Source organism: Xiphophorus maculatus, chromosome 12 (genome assembly GCF_002775205.1).
Source record: "Xiphophorus maculatus strain JP 163 A chromosome 12, X_maculatus-5.0-male, whole genome shotgun sequence".
Classification (NCBI taxonomy): Eukaryota; Metazoa; Chordata; class Actinopteri; order Cyprinodontiformes; family Poeciliidae; genus Xiphophorus; species Xiphophorus maculatus.
In genome coordinates this window covers 13,173,823-13,193,061 of record NC_036454.1, presented here as the reverse complement: position 1 = coordinate 13,193,061, position 19,239 = coordinate 13,173,823, and the positions used below count along the sequence as shown (strand labels likewise).

General features: G+C 37.6%; 1 protein-coding gene across 2 annotated transcripts in view; it reads left to right on the top strand.

Annotated features, from left to right (window-relative positions):
• The window catches only part of fancc (Fanconi anemia complementation group C), a 36,090-nt gene that overhangs the window by 14,480 nt on the left and 2,371 nt on the right, over positions 1-19,239 (top strand). For both annotated transcript variants that reach the window (XM_023343333.1, XM_023343332.1), the window contains 10 exons: positions 1,470-1,577; positions 1,645-1,709; positions 2,295-2,459; positions 3,073-3,226; positions 6,805-6,860; positions 6,962-7,061; positions 11,560-11,635; positions 13,681-13,789; positions 16,572-16,746; positions 18,139-18,351. In XM_023343333.1, coding sequence (XP_023199101.1) covers positions 1,470-1,577; positions 1,645-1,709; positions 2,295-2,459; positions 3,073-3,226; positions 6,805-6,860; positions 6,962-7,061; positions 11,560-11,635; positions 13,681-13,789; positions 16,572-16,746; positions 18,139-18,351 — 1,221 coding nt within the window. The remainder of the gene's footprint in view (positions 1-1,469; positions 1,578-1,644; positions 1,710-2,294; positions 2,460-3,072; positions 3,227-6,804; positions 6,861-6,961; positions 7,062-11,559; positions 11,636-13,680; positions 13,790-16,571; positions 16,747-18,138; positions 18,352-19,239) is intronic.

The window sequence follows — 19,239 nt, the reverse complement described above, 5'->3', positions numbered from 1 at the left end:
GGTTGACTGTGATTGGCTTTGTACGTACTATATGTGCTGGGTTTGAGGGCTCTCAGATGGTAGTGATTGGGGTGGTTTTGTGAGACTATGTGGAGGGTAAGCATCCTAGCGTGCTGCACAGCCAGGCCAAAGAAACCACAGGACTGCACCAACAGCTCTGCAGTTCTACTTTTCCTCAGATTTAAGTTTCACTGCTCTCTTCTTTTTATACATATTCAACATCTCACAATGTCTTTCTCTTCTTATTTCTTTTGTCTTTTATCTTGGTGTTTCAAAGCAGTTTGTATTTTTTCACTTCTTAGTGAGCCATATGCCTTGGTTTTGCTGTGTAGTCAAGATGTCAGGTTTTAGGTATTCAGCTTGTATTAATAAGTCAATTTCTTGTGGGTAAATTAAAAGGGTTGTTTCAAAGGCTTGAACAAGTTTTTGATTTGGTATTCTTGGGTTACGCACACACACACACCCCTACAAGCACAACACAACCACAAAGTTATCTATAAAGCATTTAAACACTGCTTTGAATCCAGTGAGAGGTATAATGAGTAAACAGCTGACCCTAACAACAATTATACTGCCTATATCCTGCAATGACTTTTGTGATTATCTAATTTTGCAATGACATATGCAATTAGCAATTATCCCTAATTTAAATTTGATCTCTTGAGACTATCTCAAGACCCTTCACTTTTGGCTGGGGTGCAGACCCCATCTTTGGAAACCACTCTAAGGTGTTTTTAGATGTTATAAGATCTAATCTAAAAGGCAGAGGTATTCAGGTGGTTCTTCTATTTTGGTAAATGGCTTGCCTTCGAATAGAATAACTTCTAAGTCCTTAGAAATTTCTAAGACGCTTTTAAAATTATGCTTCTCTCTGAGTCCTGTGACTCGGTTGGAGATTAACATAATTTTATTTTTTACATTTGTTTCCTGTATTTTTTTAAAATTATTTTCTTTTGCTACATTACAACTTTTAGTTTTATTCTGTTTTAAATTCTATGAAGTTATTGTATTTCCCACAGATTTGCTTCAACATCATTGCTGTGCAGCTTTAAAAAAAATGCTATATTAATAAAGTTGGCATTGTCCAGTTTATGTTCTTACCATATACTTTGAGTGGATTGCTTTGCTTCATTTCAACCAACATTGTTCACAGCTGATTATGGGTTGGGCTCATTATTCTTGTGTATCAAATTATTATGAGGCCCCCTTGTAAAACTGCAAGGGTCTGTTACAAAGAATGCTCGTTTCCACTTCTACTCCTATGCTGCCCATATATTCATACTCAATTATTGGAATACCTTTTCTCCACTCATGTGTTTCAAATGATGTGATGCTGACGTAGTCATCCGAATTTCCAGTAACTAATTAGATTTTCTGTATTGAAACTTTTGGTTTTGATAAAAATGATTTTGTTGCATTCATGAAGTGCCAAACCTCTGCTGCATATTGTTTCTTCTACTCCACCACAGAAAGTCCTGTGTCATCTGGCTACAGATGAAGAAGATGGTGCAGCCGTGGGACTGATGAAGCATTTAGGAGTGCCGACCAAAGAATACCATCTTAAAGTGCTGAAAAAGGTATTTTGTTTCTACAGCTTCTGTTTAAAAGCATACTTGCATTTCATTTTGATTTCTTGCATTTCAGATGGTGACAAGAATACAGGAAAGCATTGGGAATAGTCGGTGTTCTGTGAGCAGCACAAATAAGGGGTAAATATAATTCACATTCAAACTTCAAGCTGTACTCGTGATAGATTGGTTTCTGTTCTGTTGACTGAAATTGCAAGAAATTTGATCAGTAAAACAAAAAATACATAAATGAAATAAATACAAAAAGAGTTCAAGTATCTGTTAATCAGTTACACACAGCAGTAGTGCATCCCACACTTAAATGTTTCCCAAATTTATGTGATTTTTATAACGGTTAGTAAATTAATTTGACATCATTTGAGTTCAAAAAGGTACAATTATCAATTATTCTTTTTTATTTTTAGCTTGTTCTGTTCTTGTTGTCTGAATCTTAAGGTTAGGATCTAATGTGTGCCTCATTAATGTACAGTACTTTATTTACAAAAAACAAAGAAATAAACACTATAAATATGTGCAATAAAAAGTTCTGTTAAGGACATTACAACTGTGTCTGTGCTTTTTAGGGGAACTATGAAGGAGTTGACTTTAAATGAAAAACAAATCTATGCAGAAAAGATCAGCAAACATTAACTCTAATCTTCACCTCCTATTGTTCTGTCTCCACAGTAATATAACTTTCTTTAACATTTCTCAAACTTCACATAGGTGTTCATGTGGCAGTATTTGGGCTGCGTCAGAGGCTTGTGTGCCTCTCATCACATGTCCTGAAGCATCTCCTCTCATTGGTGCTTTGCTGCAACAGCAGATGACTTGCATCAGAGAAGGTCTGAGTGAAAACTTCCTTGATGCTCTACACTCTGCCTACTTGAGGTACAGAAAATGTTTCTACTGCATTTTTAGCTTGTGCTGCCATATTTGAGAAAAATATGCTAAGTGTCTCAGTAGTGTGCAATGTTGTACTTATTAAGGATTATTTCATGTCACAGTTCTAAAAAGGATGTAAAGTCTTGATTAGTAGAAAAGTTGAGAGGTTTTCGGAAATGCTGTAAAATCTTACAGTTGTGGAATAAAACTGAATACAATTTTCAAGTCTTTATTAATACATCTTAATATATTGACGTCCAATTTGGAGATGAAAGGGATTTAATTTTACTTAAACAATAACTGTTAACTCTGTTCATGAGGAAAAAAGTTAGAACACCCTCCTACCTAATAGGTGGCTTTTCCCCCTTTGACTGAAATAACTTAAGGGAAACGCTTCTGGTAGCCGTCTACCCGTCGCTGACATCACGTCTGAGTAAGGTTTTTCCTACTCCTCACTTTCAGCTGCAAGATATTTTAGTGGTTCTTGCACTGCCTGCTTCAATTCTCCCGAAAATGCCAAAAAAAAAGGACCAAGTTACTATCAGCATATGTGCTAATATCAAAATAGTGCAAAATTATGAAATTAAAAAAAAAAATACAACCCTTCAAATATTTCCAGATGTGACCTGCTACTGGACGAGCAGGCAGTTGTTTCTCTGTGGTATCAGAGCTTACCCAGCCTGGAGGAAGCTGTGCTCAATCTGTTGGAGTCTGCTACTACAGCAGGATCAACACCAAGCAAGGTGGAGGAGCAAGTGCCGAAGTCATTACTGGTGGGTCCTCTTTTCATGATTATAGAAACATGTCTGACTGTCCACATCTGACAGTGGGACATGACAACTGTCGAAGCACTATTCTATTGTATGCGCTACCGTGTTTGACCAAGCGGAACAGATTGAGTCATTAGTGAGGTGGGATATTAAAGAGACAGAATTCAAAATTAATGCTTTTAAACAGATGTTGTCCCTACGTTTTAGGGTGTCAACAAAATGGTATAAATTTAACAAACTTGTTGTGTTTTACATTTTTTAAATTAATATAAAGGTGTTTTAGATGTTAGACGCACTCGAGTGAATAAAATATATATTTTTTTATTTTACTGCTTTGAACAGAAAAGCAATTATTATTCCAACTGCTGCAAAAATGATATACACAGGGTGTCACATGGTTCAGTGGTAAAGGAAGCGCACCATGTACAGAGACTACATAGTCCACACAGTTGATCCTGGGTTTGAGTCCTGACCCCTGCTGTGTTTTTTCCTCTCTCTGCCTTTCCTTCTGTCCAGCTGTTAATGAATTAAAGTCACCAGTGCCATAAAAAACCTTATAAATAAGCAAATTTATACAGATGATTAAATGTATTATATTTATTTATTGTTATTTTGATTTTGATTCATGTAGCATAGAAAAAAATACCCAAATTTAGGAGTAGTTTTTGAGAAACTGTTCTGTCAAATATTATGCCTTTTAAACTTTCTTCTTCTTATAAAGTAACACAGATGTTGCGAGCCAACATTGGCTGGTAAATTAGATGGGATGTCTGTTCTGGTTGCCAGCCGACAGATAGGTCTTTTTTACAAAAATGAATTTAATACAACGTAATAGAAAAGTACTAGGGGAAAAAAGTGAAACTGTTGAATTGTTATAACTTATGATTTTCCTATCAATGAGTCGAAGAGAAATTTCTTTTCTTTTGTGCTGTAGCATTTTTGTTATTTTCTCTGCTGCCTGATTTGATAACACTTGATCCCTTTGATAAGCTTCTGATAAACATGCTGCTCCTGTTAAATTAGTTTTTTGGTACATAGTGTCTCATCTGCCTCAAATTAAAGAGTCTCACAAGAGAAACCGTTGCACACATCCATATGTGTTCAGTTCCCCTTTGAAGTGCTTTGTAAACTGAAACTCAACAATTTTAATAAGTGAGGATCTTAAGAATGTTCCATTGTATTTTTCGGGCTGGGTCATTATCGAGCGCTTTGCCTGTCAGATCTATTTGGCTTTGGTTCTGCTTGCCTCTCACATAATTTGGCAAGCTCCAGACCACATCTCACATCATTTGGCTGTGTGATATTATACTCACTATCACTTCAATGGCTCAGTGCTCGTCACTTCATATGGCTTCATATATGTTCTTTTTTTTTTACTTTAGAATTGCCGTTACTGAACTTCACCTCTGCGATACAGTGATATTATATTTACCATTTGTTGCCCAAAGAGAGGCTGAGCTTTAGATGCAAGTTGTTTTCCAGATTTACTTTTTAGTCACTGGGAGATTAGGATCAGTGTGAAGTAATTTAATTTGTCACAGAAACTACACTAACAGAAATTTGATAAAGCAAATTCTGAATCTTGCCAAAGCATGCTTTCTGTATATATCTCTGCCAAATTTCTGTACACATCCATAAAATTATTCACACAAAGGTTATTACTGACACCTTGTTTACCTCACTTTCTGATTGCATTTTTTTTTTCAGTTGGGAATGTCAGTAAAATTTAAATGGGAAAGACAAACTTACCTGCCTTTTGTTTTGAACTAATCAGGTTTGTGAGGCGGTGCTGCTTATTTTATTCAGTAGTGATGGTCCACTTAACCTGTGTATATATCAAGGGGAACTGCACACTTCTTGTGTTTAGAGATACTTCTCACAAATTAAGAGACGGCAGTGCACACTAGTGCATATTCATTTGGCTTACTATTACATATACAGAAATTAAACCTGCCAGATAAATCTGATTAAATCTGCCATTTTGAGTTGGGAGTAACTGTTCTGTCATAAAGTTAGTTTCAAGTGTGCCTGAACTGTAGGTTTTCGTTCTGCATCTCCAAATGGAAACAACTGACCAGTAACAAAGCGGTTGTTGATACCTGGAAGGTGAATTTTTCCTTTTCAACTAGTATCTTAGGATCCCATGTATGCTCTTAATTCAAAATTTATGTGCCCTTGTGTTAATTCAGTCCATCAGCCAAATATGCCGTGCTTTTGAATATAATATTACATCTGGCATTGTGTTTTTATTAAAAAAGAAGGGAGGTTCAGGTTTCATGTGTCTGTTTATATGACTGTGTGGGATACTTCTAAACAAAAATAAAAAGTAAGGAAATCTGAGATGTCTGGGCTCTGTAAAGCCCCTCACTTGCCTGCCTTTCTCGAACTTGTTTATACTACAGTCAAAAATAGGAAACATAAAAATGCGTTTGCATTCCTCATTTTGGCTTTTCCTACCGCCTTCTGACCCAGGCAGAGGGCCCAATAACAATAAACACTCACTTCCTGCCCCAGACTGCTAAAAAAACCAGGATGTTTGTTGTGTGCTGTAATTGACTCTCCTTGAAGTCATACCTCCTTCATAGTCGTAAGGTATGAAGGAGGAGGCTAAAAAAGCAGCTGTTGGGATACATGATGCTTCACACACATCCATGAATGAAAGTGAGGATGTACAATTTTATGCCAGTCATTTGCTAACTAATCTTTGATGTGCATACAAACAGAGACATACAAAGGGCAATAGCTTGGTCTTGTTTTATAAGAATAAGGTAAAAACTGGTTTGGAGTATTTTGTGGTTGTAATTACACTGTATGGACACTTGGTGGAACTATTTGTTGTTAAATTCGCTTATAATTTGACTCATACTCTGGTCTTTTGTCCATTTCATTTAATAACTCTGTTACTGATACTATGTGCAGTTTTATCCCCTCTGTTTAATCGGGTTACTCCTCATTTGTTCATGTATGGACATAGAGCCATTTTATATTTTACCTGCAGTATATCAAGTCCCAACAATTAATATGTTCTAAATCACAAATCACTGCTTTTCCACCAGCTACCAGTAAATCAAGCAAAAACAAACAAACAAAAAGAAACGCAACTGGGTCATGCATTCATCTCTTTTTACTGTACTGCTCTGCTGGGGTAGAACCTGGGAGGTATATGACATGTGAACCACATGGTATTATATGTGTTGCGTATTGAGCGCCAGATAATTAGAGACTCAGCGACATGCACTGTACAGCTGTTAAATGTTTGCACTGGGGCGTTTTAGAATGTATTAAATCTGAAACACATGATGAGTGTGGATTAGGAGGAGATGAGAAAATGAGTGTGTGGGAGTGTTAGGGAGGCTTGACAGAGTGGGAAACTGAGTGTTTAATGAGGAGAAAGTGAGAACAGAGAAACTATGATTTCAAATGTAATCATTTAGATGGTCCAACAGTGTCACCTGGTGGTTAAGCGCTCTTGTTAAAAAGTGATGTATTGTTGCCATTGTTTTCTGAACCTGCTGATATTGTTGATGCATTTTAACATGTATGGCCATAGCTTGTAAAGTTTGCCCTTTTGTGTGTTTTAGCCTAAAGCTTGTGCTCAGCATTGTTCAGTATTCCTGGTTGTAAATGACATCTTCAGGTAAGTGCAGTGGATTTAATTTGAATTTAACAATAGTCTATTTCTTTGTTTCATGCTGAATATTTTGGTTATGTGTTGTTTTTTTCCCCCACTTTTGGCAGGACTGTTCTTAAACAGAATGAAAGGAATGAGCGTGTTAAAAATGTTTTTCAAACATTTACCAAATGCTTCTTCATGGAGCTTTCACGATTGCAGCCTCAGGTAAGACAGATTTTTTTTATTTCTCCTTTTAAAAGAGACTCACATTGTTACTTTATTATATGGCTTAATATTAGTCAGTGAAGCACTTTATTTTTTCTCATAGTGACAAAGATAAAAGAAAAATTAAAAAGGGGAAAGAGTAAAAAGGATTGATATTGCATTATGACATAAACTAATAAATGCAATCAGAATGAACACACAAATCAAAAATATCTATAGATCTAAACTTCTCTGCTAAAGAAAATAGTTTAAATAAAATATGCAGAAGGAAATTAAATGTCCACATTTTCTTGATACTACAATCTATTTTCCCTACATTCTAGAGAGTGAAGTGTTTGGTTGTGTGATGAAAGCCACATTAATTAAATTAATTAATTTAAGCAAAAAGATTTTGGACATAACTTGTGTAGCTAAAGCCTGCAAAAATAACAGACGAAAAAATCTTGCGTAATGATTGTGCATTTTCATAATTGAAGCAAAAATAAATTGTCTTTAATATCTAGTAACTTGAGAGAAGAAAATTTAGAATGTAACTGAAAATGATTCATTATTAAAATAGAAAAAAGCTTATTTTTACACCACAGGGTTAGCTGAACACCTAAGGTGGAGAACAATTTCCTGCACTCAGCAGGAAAATTCACTGCTGATGAATCTTCACCATCATTATCACTTCATCTCCAGCTGAGAGCTCCACTATTCACACTACACTCCCATAGCTGACACCTCTACTCAACTGACAATGAATTCAAATGATTAATTTACACGTAAAACCTTTGTCCAGATAATCACCTGGAGTGATTGGCGAATATGCTGCCCTGGTGTGTCACTGTGTACTTTAGCTGAAACTCTCAGCCCTTAGTTTGGTTCTGTTGCTTTATCATCCAATTGGAAGTCCTGTATGGCCATATTGTAATTATCTGGCACCTGCATGTCATACATAAATATTAAGAGACAGTCAGTAAATGTGGTACTCTGAAACTTCACATACTATCTACAAAACTGTTATGTGAATGCTGTATATTTCTCTTGACTTTTATCTATAAGTATAAGGGTGATACACAGTTTTAAAAAGTTATAAAAAATTATGGAATAGGTTATTTTGTTTTTGCAGGTTTGAATAAGTATGGTAAATGAAACCATGGAGTATGGAAAATTGTTTCTTTTCATATGTAATGCCTTTGTTTTTCCAGAAGCAATAAAACTGAATTCCTAAATGCTCACTATATTTCCGATGCTATTCTTGTTCCTTGAATCGCTTCATCACAATTTGAGTTTCATGTTTCTGGCATTAACAATTTTGGTTTCAGTTCAATTCTATCATAGAATTTTCTTTTTGTTTCTAATCAACTTCAATTTAGAGTTTTGAACTGATTCTGAATTAGGTGCCAAAACTATCTTATCAATTTTTATTTAAAAAAATTGATAAAATTGATTAATTGATGTTACAAAATTCACAATTTAAACAACTTGTATTTAAAGCAGGAAAATATCAATCCTGATATGGTATGTCTTTTATTGATTTTTAAATGGAGCCCATCTAAGTTTGTGGCGTTGGAAGAAAAGATGTGAAATACCCTTTTTTTCTTCTTTTTCAGACACCATCTTTGTCACTTTTTGTGGTTTATGGAAGACACAGTAATTGGAACACAAATCAGAACTGACTATTTTCTAATGAGTTTTTTTTATTACTTTTTATAGCCTCAATAGTATTTTTTTCAACAAAACTTTTAAAAGTAGGCTTTCACAATTAATTGCACTATATAAAACAAAGGTAACTAAAGATCTGGACTTTAAAGTATGAAATAATTTCATCTCCAATATGGCAAAATCTAAAACAAATACCTGGTTGCTCTGATTTTTTACAACTAAAAAATCCAGTGAGTGTTCACTACGTCAAATATGATAAGACTGAACTGGAAATAAAAAAAGGTCTCCATTTACAACCCCAAATGAAAAAGAATCTATTTCTCTCACACTTTTTAATTTACATATAATGATTAAGATAATTAATCATTAATATTTATAAGGTATATTTCCACAGAACTTCCAAATGACTTGTCTCCATCAAGGGTATGTGTTATATTTGAGTTTGCTCAGTTTACATTTGATTTGTTTTAGATATGACAATATTTTAGACATTTAACGCCCGACAGTGCCTGCTCAAAAACATCTCCGTCCGCAGGGAATACATCAAACAGAACCCCCTCGCTCAGGAAAAGCTGGTCTCTCTTCTTCCTGAGTACGAGGTCGCATTTATGATCCACTTGTTGGCCCACGACCCTCATTTCACAAAACACGAGTGTCTGTGGTTCATGTTGGAAGTCCTGATGACCAAGAATGAGAACAACAGTCCAGCGTTTCTTAGGAAGGTGGTTGAGAACATCAAACAAAGCAAAGTCGCTCAGTGTCTCGAAGATGCAAAGGCCAATGAGAAGCTTTATAAGGTGTGGTGATTCAGGCCACTGATTCCATCGGCTAGACATGAACATGTTGGCACAGCGTTAATCAATCCAGCGTGCTTCTCAACATCAGACAATGCATCTAACTTCACAGAGAACATTCAGCAGCTTCAGAAGCTCTAATGGTGGTTTTGTCTTTTTTGTCAGCTCATCAGTAATCCCTGGGCGTCGCCTCTTCAAATACTCATGCATGGCCCTTGTCCTGCTGTGGTTTGCATCCAAGATTTATAGGACATTCAAACCTCCATTCGTTGTTGTCTGACTTGAAGTACCTCCATACTTTAGTTCATTTAGCCTGTGGCAACTTTAAAACCTGGCTTAATCAAGAGCGAAAAAGAAATTATCCATAGCACGCAGAAATGTATGAAACTCTCAATGACCAACTGCAGCAAGATAGATAGATAGATAGATAGATAGATAGCATTTATTGTCATTGAACAGAATTCAACGAAATTTCCATTGCAGCTCCCGTGCAAAAGGTCAAATATATACAGTATAAATAAGCAAACACACAATAATAATAATAACAATATATACAACTAAATTAACTAAAGGCACTCAACCACACCAAAGAAGTAGCAGCAGGTCCAATTATGGCAAAGTACAGATAATGTGACAGTGCAAAGTGCAGAACAGTGTGGCTGTGTGGGGGTGGGGGATATGTATGTGTGACTGCGAGGTTATGATATGTGTGGGAGGGGGGGGCGGCAGGGAGTAATGGCTCTGACGGCTGTGGGGAAGAAACTGTTTCTCAGTCTATTTGTTGTAGTCCGTATATTCCTGTACCGCTTGCCTGATGGCAGCGGCACAAACAGTCTGTGGCCCGGGTGGCTGGAATCCATGGCTATGGATCCAGCTCTCTTCTTGACCCGGTCTGTGTAAATGGAGTCCAGGTCTGGGAGGGGGCATCCCACAATGCCTTGTGCTGTTCTCACCACCCGTGTCAGTTGTTTCCTCTCCAATGCTGTGCAGCTACCATACCACACAGTCATGTTGAGGCAGAGGATGCTCTCGATCATCGCCCTGTAAAAGTTCACGAGCAGCCGTGAGGAAAGTCCAGCCCGTCTCAGTTTCCTGAGGAAGAAGAGCCTTTGTTGTGCTTTCTTCACCAGGTGGGAGGTGTTTGTGTTCCAGGAGAGGTCAGACGTGATGTGGAGGCCCAGGAACTTGATGTTGTCCACACGTTCCACCACTTCTCCATCTATGAGAAGGGGAGTGTGAGCCGTCCTCCTGGACCTTCTGTAATCCACAATGACCTCCTTGGTCTTCCCTGTGTTCAGCACCAAGTTGTTGGCTGAACACCACTGAGTGAGCTGCAGAATCTCCTCTCTGTAGTGGGTCTCGTTGTTGTCTGAAATGAGACCCACTACTGTTGTGTCGTCCGCGTACTTCACGACTGTGTTGGTGGGGTGGATGGCCACGCAGTCGTGTGTAAACAGGGTGAAGAGAGCTGGGCTGAGCACACAGCCCTGCGGCGTGCCTGTGTTGAGGACCAGTGGGGACGATGTTGAGCCACTTATGACAAAGTGACTTTACTTTACACACACAGCAGTTTGGTAGAAAATGTTTTATTTTTTATTAAAAAGATACATGTATTTTTTAAAGATATGTTGAGTTTACACAAGATTGTCTCTATTAAAAATATCAGAGGCAATTGATTAATATTAGAGATTCCATGGACTACGAGGATAGACTGCAGTTGTCCAAATACAATGCGTTATGTGCATTTTCAAAATAAATTTCTATAACTTGATTAAAAGTATCCAAAAAAGTCTAAAAATGTGTACGTGGAAAAGCCTTGATTTTTAATATTGATATTTGCGGTCGGAGCAATCAGAGCTGATGGAAGAGTTATGGTGTTTGTATGGACCTCTGTTTCAGTTGTTGTCATGTTCCTCCAAATGTCTCGTATTACATGTCACATTACACAATTGCTCCAGCATTATCTCCGTACTTTTCAGGATGTCATTTGAAGGGTGCAGAAAATGACGTGAAGTCTTATCTTCGCTATTCAGTTAAAATTCTTTCCTCTATTTCAGACATCTGCGTCTTTAAAAGCCTTCTTTCCACAGTCCCCTCCAAGTCTTCTGATTCCTCTCTTTACCATGCCTTCAGGTCAGTGTGCTCATACATCTTCACTGAGTTTGTCTGCCTTAACTCCTGGGAAAAATGCACAAAACTCTCCAGTGTGAGTAATAGTGTAATGAAGTGTTATTTAGCAGTGCGTAAACAGTTCTTCAACAGAATGAATGAGCAAGTTGGTGTCGTTATATGTAACATACTTATGCTGTAACTATTTTTGTCAGATATTCAAGTTACTATGATGTGAGGTGTCATTACTTCTCCAACTTCGAACACAGGTTTAGTCATTTGCTTTGCCAGCTCTTGGGCTTGATCATAGTTACACAAAGAGGCTTAACTGCATTGAGTAAGTGTTGGAGTTTTAAAAAGCTCTATGTGGGGGAATGTGTACGGTTGAAGAGATGCAGAGTAGGTGAGTGCAGGAATGCTGCTTATCAGTGTATGCCCAGACTGGCCCACAGGCAAGAATTATTTACATGAATGGAGCCATTTAGGGACACACTGAAGCCCTGCCAGAAATCACAGTTAATTATTACTCTGTGTGTGTGCGAGTGTGTGTGTTTGTGGTGAAAGGTAATATTTCACTAGGGACTGAATAGTAATGATATTGTAAAAAGGTGAAAGATACAAGTTTCATGCATTCTGTGTAAGTCATAAATACACAAATAGCATTGCATTCTTAATAGTTAGCCCAAGGGGACCTTCAGATATTTGTTAGTTTGTTTGTCGAGCTGAAATGTCATCTTGTCATAGGAAGATGTCCTTGTTATAGGAAAAGTATTTTCCCAAAATGCAGTTCCTAACTCTACTCTGGTCATCAAAACAACTTGATAGCTGTTTTCTTTTCTTCTTTATAATAACAACAGCAAAAACTATGAAACAACAAAACAAGCTGAAGACATTCGATTCAAGTATCCTTGAATTTAGAGTCTTCTTAGATATGTTCAATAACAATTCCTTTCACTAGACCGTGGGAAGAAGCATCAGCTTCACTTTTAATTTCTTTTGTTTTGTTTTGTCATTTTAGCCTTGTTTTCTTTTCTTTTGCTCAGTCTTTGTAAACTACTTTGTGAATTTTCACTATGAAAGCAGCAATATAAGTAATTTACTCACAACAATGAAAGAGATGCAACTTAAAAACAAGAAAAATAGCATTAATTAGTCCTTTGCCACTTTATACTCCCATTTATTAGCAAGCCCTTGCTATTTTGTCCATTTTCAATCTGTAAACAAATTGCAGGTTGTGTTGTAGTTAAGTTTATTGTCTTTAAAATGTTCAATAGCAATTCCTTTCACTAGATCGTGGTAAGAAGCATTAGCTTCATTTGTTTACTCAGAGGTGGGGTACAAAAGATGTATAAATTGTAATTAAAACTAGAAAAAATTGCATTTCCTTTCAAAATGCAATGTGAGGGCTGTAAGCTGAATATTTTAAGTGAAAATTACAGAAGCATTTGAAGTCAACTGCAGAGGATGTGCCAAAATGTAAGAAATGGGAAGAAGCAGCAGCAGAATAAGGCAAAAGCCTGCAAAATGCAAATAAAGAAAACTGTAGAAGAGAAGGGAAAACTTTCAGTCAATGCAAAAATCCCAGCCAAAGACTATTAGAAATATGTGCAGAACACCATTTACAAAGCTAAGCAGGGTTGGAAGGAGGGTTTGAATTAGCTTTGGAGAAAGGGATGAATTTAGGGTTGTACTGACATGTGGAAGGAGGGTAGGAAATAGGGATAGAATAAGGTTATAGCAGATTTTTTAAAAGAAATTATGGGATGTTCTGGGCACTTCAAACAGGCTGAAAATGATTGGAAAAAGCTGAATATTTCATAAACCGTAGAAGATGTCAGTACCAAAATACATAGTCTGAATGATCAGAATAAGGTAATAGTTGAAAGGTTGAAATAGCACATAGTATGCAGAAGTAGTCAAGTGGCACAAAGTGTACTGGCATAAAAGTAGAGCATTCACACTAGTCGTGATCTTAGAGTAACATTTTGTTAGACGTATTTTTGCCCTTTTTTAAAAACACAAATACCAATTACATTGATTTAACGTAAGTTTTTTTTTTTTTTTTCCAGAGATGCCTCAGGAGAGTTTGAAAAACCACCTGATATGGGTCAGCAGCTCATTACAGAGACTGACTGAGGAGGAAGAAGATGAGGAAGACTCAGATAGTAGCAATATCAGGTGAGAAAGAGAGACTCAACAGCGAAATGTGCTAATGTGCATCTGCTTCCAGCGACATGTTGGAACCCTGTTCAGCATGGTGTTCCCATTTCCATTAGTTGCCATTGAGATGGTGGTTAGTCAGTAATTTCCCGTTGCATCATAGCAGCGCGGTCCTGGAGCACAGTGTGGCTTCTCCAAGCATTCATTAGAGGCCATTAGCTTTGGGGGGGAAAAGAGCACATTGGAAAAAAGAGACGTTATGAGGTCCAATAAATAGTGAGAGAAGTAGTTCAGGACAAGCAGAAAGCAGGGAAAAGGTGCACACATTAAATAACATCGCTATGGAAAAAAGAAAACATGTACAGTTGTCTTGAATGAACTCATTTTTTTTTAAAAAAGGAAGATTGGGTTGAAAAATATGCACAAAAAAAACAAAACAAAAAGAAAAACAGATGATGTCGTAAAGATGGAGACGGGTGACTTGATACCCTCAGGATGCGGTTTTTGAACAGGGCCTATTATCCCGCCGCCGCTCAAATCTGAAGCTCCATTCAAAAGTCTCTAAGCGAGCCAGCGGTGGTAAATAGTGCCTTGCTGCTGCCAAGGCCCTGCAGAGGACTGTTGGTATGCTGAAGCCAAGTGGAAGGGAGGATGAGGAGAGAAATGATGGTATTAGAGGAAATGTGAGAATCATCTTTACTCCTCAGTCTTCCTATTGCCTTCAGTGTTACAGCTGTGCAGCTCGGTGTAGTCTGCTGCAGCATTCTTAATTTCCAAATTGTTTGCAATCTATTTTTGTCACAGCAGTCCATAATTTTCACATTTTTTATATCCACTCCAGCTCTCTAAATGATTTCCTCTTTTTAAAAGTCATCATACATATTCAGGACACTAATATGACTGAAGAGACTTTTCTCTTTTTGAAGTTTATCAGGTTTATTTCAGAGTTAGGCCACTGACCCATCCCTGTGCTTGTTGAACAAAATGTTGTTTCAGCAATTTGAATTGCACTGCCTGTGCTAACCATGACAGAGAATATGTCTGTTGCAGTGAACAAAGCAGGAGGTTATTGTCATAGAATATATGTACATGGCAGGAAGATAGTTGCAATAGAGGTGGCTTTAATTAATAATTTATTTATTTATGTATTTACTTATTCATTTATTTTTTGCTTGGATCCCTTTTTTTGTTTATTTTTAGATTTTAGATTAAGAAAAATGATACTGTTTACTGCAAAATTAATGTCAAAGGCTTGAATGTCATACATTTCAGATTTTTTAACTTGAACTCTTCTTTTTTTATGAGTTACTTAATTCAGGCTGAGGTTAAGGAAAGCCACCTCAAAATTGTTATGTATTAGCTTGCGGTATCTGTTTTATAGCTGATTCTGATTAGTTTGAGTTGACTTTCTAGTTGGGACACATAACTGTATCAAAGTTTTAATCATTTAACTGTTGATTTGAAGTGAAGTTGACACAGATTTGTTCACAGTACTTTTTCTTTACCATGCCATTCACTTTGTGTGCTGCACTACCAAACTTTAGAATATACACATGTTCTTATATTAAATAATATTTAAAATATGTTAAAATAAATGCAGCATGGGGGCTGCACCGTGGCGCAGTTGGTAGCACTGTTGCTTTGCAGCAAGAAGGTCCTGGGTTTGATTCCCAGCCCAGGCTCTTTCTGCATGGAGTTTGCGTATTTCCGGCTCTCTCCAGGTACTCCAGCTTCCTCCCACAGTCCAAAAACATGACTGTTAGGTTAATCACAGCTGGTGAGAGTGAGTGTGTGTGTGTGCATGGTTGTTTGTCCTGTCTGTCTCTGTGTTGCCCTGCAGACTGGTGACCTGTCCAGGGTGTGCTCTGCCTCTCGCCTGAAATGTTAGCTGGAAATCGGCACCAGCACCCCTCCTAACCCCACTAGGGAGAAGAGTGTACAGAAAATGGATGGATGTATAAATACAGCATAGTGTCTTGTATTTGATCAGCTGTCCATTGAACAACATGTCAGTCGACCCCTTTAAAAAAAAAAAACATTTTCAGAAGCAAAGAAAGCTTGTCTAGATCTGCGTTGCATTTAAAGCTTAAAATTTTTTGGATTTTTTATGATGCTTATCTTGATTTTATGTATTTATTTTTAGTCAGAGCAACATTGACTTTTAATAAATTGTCCCAACAGTGAAAATAATAGTAATAATTTGTTATATGATAGTTTCTTTGGAAGTTGGGTTTATTTCTGCTGCTAGGAAACACTTAAAATTGTCATTAATTTATGAAACTAATATGACTTAATAGCTTCAGACTAATCAGATTAATTATTATTAAGTTTTATCTTAGCTTTAGTTCATGAGGTTGTGTGAAAACTATTGGGGTAAAAATGATGACTTCACAGTGGGTTTTTTATGAAAGTGGGAGATGCATAGCATAGTGGAAAAACTGAGACTTGGGTGGGCTCAGTGCCAGGGTGTTAAAAGAATTAAACCAGACCACCCAAACCACTTCTATAAATGAGCTGTTTACTGCTCTGTTTGCATTGCACTGTGGTCCAATTTCACTAATAATCTATGTTTTTACACAGACATAGCACCCTGCTTACTCATTTATTTCAAAAAGGAGAAATGTTTTCACTCTTCACAATTTTCATCTTGACAAGGAGAAAATAAGTAGAGATTGCTGATGACTTTTACATTTAAATAATTACAGGTGATTCCTACCATCAAACTATTTTTACCCAAATTTTCGTGAAAGATTTAATTACCTGTTAACCTGTGATCGCTCCTCTTCCTCCTGTCCTACAGAGGGAACCATAAAGTCTTTGAGGCGTGGTTCCTGCTGGTTCAGTGTGGCTACTGGGTGCAGGTGGTGGTCCAGCTGCTGGTCACATCAGGTCCCGAAGACTGTGGTCCCCTTCTCTGGTTACTGACCTTTTATCATCACCCCACCAACAGGTGGCACCACAGAGCTTCACAGCTGGTGAGAGTTTTTCTCATAAGTGGCGTTTGCAGTACCTTGCCAAATATTTTCTTCACAACCACAGATTTCAATATATTTTATGTGATAAACTAATACAAAATAACTCTTAATTATGAAGTGTTTTTTAACCACTTTTTTAATTTGGGGGGTTAGGTTTAGGGTATATAATTTTATATATAATTTTGATTTCACATCATCCACCCATTGTCCAACATGCTTATCCCTTGTGTGATCATGAGGGGTGCTGGTGCCTATCTCCAGCAGTTTTTGATTTAATTTTTATAATATTTATTATTTTTTACCTAACTTATTGGTTTTATTCTTGTTTTTGGAGGATTTTTGTATCTGGACAACCATAGTGAAAGAAACCTCTTGTACTTCAGGTGTTTTTATATTCTGTGATGGAATGCTAATGTTGCTTTTATTTTTGTTACTATCACCAAGGAAGTTAAATCAGTCAGTCAAATCGAGACCATCGATGACATTTTGGGCTACCTGCCAACTTGTGGCAGTCCTTAAATATGACTGCTCACACACTCTCAATATAATCTGACTGAGATTGAGCTATTTATTTCCACTTTGCAATCATTTTCTTATTTTGTTGGTCAATTGCCTTAAATCTCAAAATGCATTGAAAGTTGAGTTGTAAAGTGAAAATTTTAAGGCGTATGAAGACTTTTGCAGGGTGCTGTATTCCTGTATGATATTGTCCTTTTTGCGCATCTGTTTGCTTCCAATTGTCACTGACTAGATGAAAGTGTTTTGAAATGTGATGCAGACGTCTGTTTTCGCCTGTCTGAGGATTTACGAGGTGCTGTAAACTTCAGCTGTGTTATGTTGCTCTGCTGGAGCTAAATTGCGAAGAACAGACTTATAAGGTGCTGACATTTGTTTTGTGAGCTGAGTGGACACAGTGTGGATAAAATCTCATCAAGTCGGCACAGCATCATAACTCAACCAGGCAACGGTGTGGAAGGTCTGTTATTTTCCTGCAGACAGGTGTGGTGTTGCTGAAAGCCAAAGAGCCAACACAGAGAAGGGAGATACATTAAAGAATAAATAATGGATGACAACACCACCCTCCCTCCCCTCTCTCATGTGAGAGGTAGTGGAGAGCTGAAGAGAAGGTGGTGCAGATGAGCGAGGGGAGCTGGGTGAAAAGAGGAATGCAGTATTGATTTCTCAGTGAGCGTCTGGCCAGCTGGCCTGAGGTTTGTCTCCGTGTCTCCTGTTTGTCCGCCTCTTCTCATAACCAGCGGAGACTCACCACCCGTTACGATGACACGCTCATCTCGCATTAGGCTTGCCTTCTGTATCTCTTTTAAATAATAAGTGTGTTGATCTTTGTTTGCAGGAAGGTCACAGTGAGTCACATGACCTTTCTGTCCCCAGGTCCAGGCCAAAGCAGCGTGGGACCACCTGTACAGTCTTTTCTCCATTGAAGCTCATCTTCTTCCTGCTGACCACCTGCAGTCTTTTATCAGTCTGCTGGCACCGAAACCTCAGCAGCCGTCACTTGCCCCATCGTTAACCCTTAGCCTTTTGGTTAACTTTGCTACTTTTGGTCAACTTCCACAGAGCATATCAGCAGAGATTACACAGAAGGTGAGTAAATTATTTTCCCTTAAACCTCTTCATAGCGCATCACATTTGTCCTGTTACCACAAAATCTAGTGTATTTTGTTGGGATTTCATATGATAGACCAACACAAAGAAGCCCCTAAGTATGCAAGAAATCAAAATACATGGTTTTCAGGCCTGATTTCAACTAAATAAGTCTGGTGATAATGACTAGTTTAATATTCAACCTGTTTCTACTGTAGCCTGGTAAAGACCAGCCCCTCGTACTACACATTACTTCGTATAGAGGGTCTGGGCTCTCGGCTGTTGAGAAACAAATGCTTCTTGGAGGCATGGACTGTGTTGAGGTTTTAAATTTTACCCAATTACTAAAGTTCTCCACTGCAAAGAGAGAAGTGCTGATCCGAACAAGGTGGCTGTTAATGTTAATCCAATATTTGGAAGGGTTTCCAACAAGGACTGAATGGCTTTCATCACTTCCTCCACTGCCGTTGGTAAAACTACAGGCAGACAACAATTCTAAAACAGTGCAGAAAATCGACATCATCGTTTACAACTTCTCTTTACTGTTCGCTGATTGGCCCAGTTAATATTGACCGGAGACAATCTGAGTCAAGGGTAGAAAGCCCAGACTGTGCTGGAAGCAAGAATTTTTTTCGAGCTGACTTTTTAGTTTTACTTAGTTACTTACTCTAATATCATTTAAATAATATCCAGAATGTGATCAAGCTGGTCACTGAAGGCCTCAGAGAATTGTTTGTTTCAACTTTAAAGAACAAACCACATCATGAAGACCAAGAAACACACCAGGCAGGTCAGGGATAAAGTTGCGAAAAAGTTCAAGACAGGCAGGCTCACAGAGGATTATTCAATCCATCATTCAAAAATGGAAAGACCATCGCTTTCTCTCTT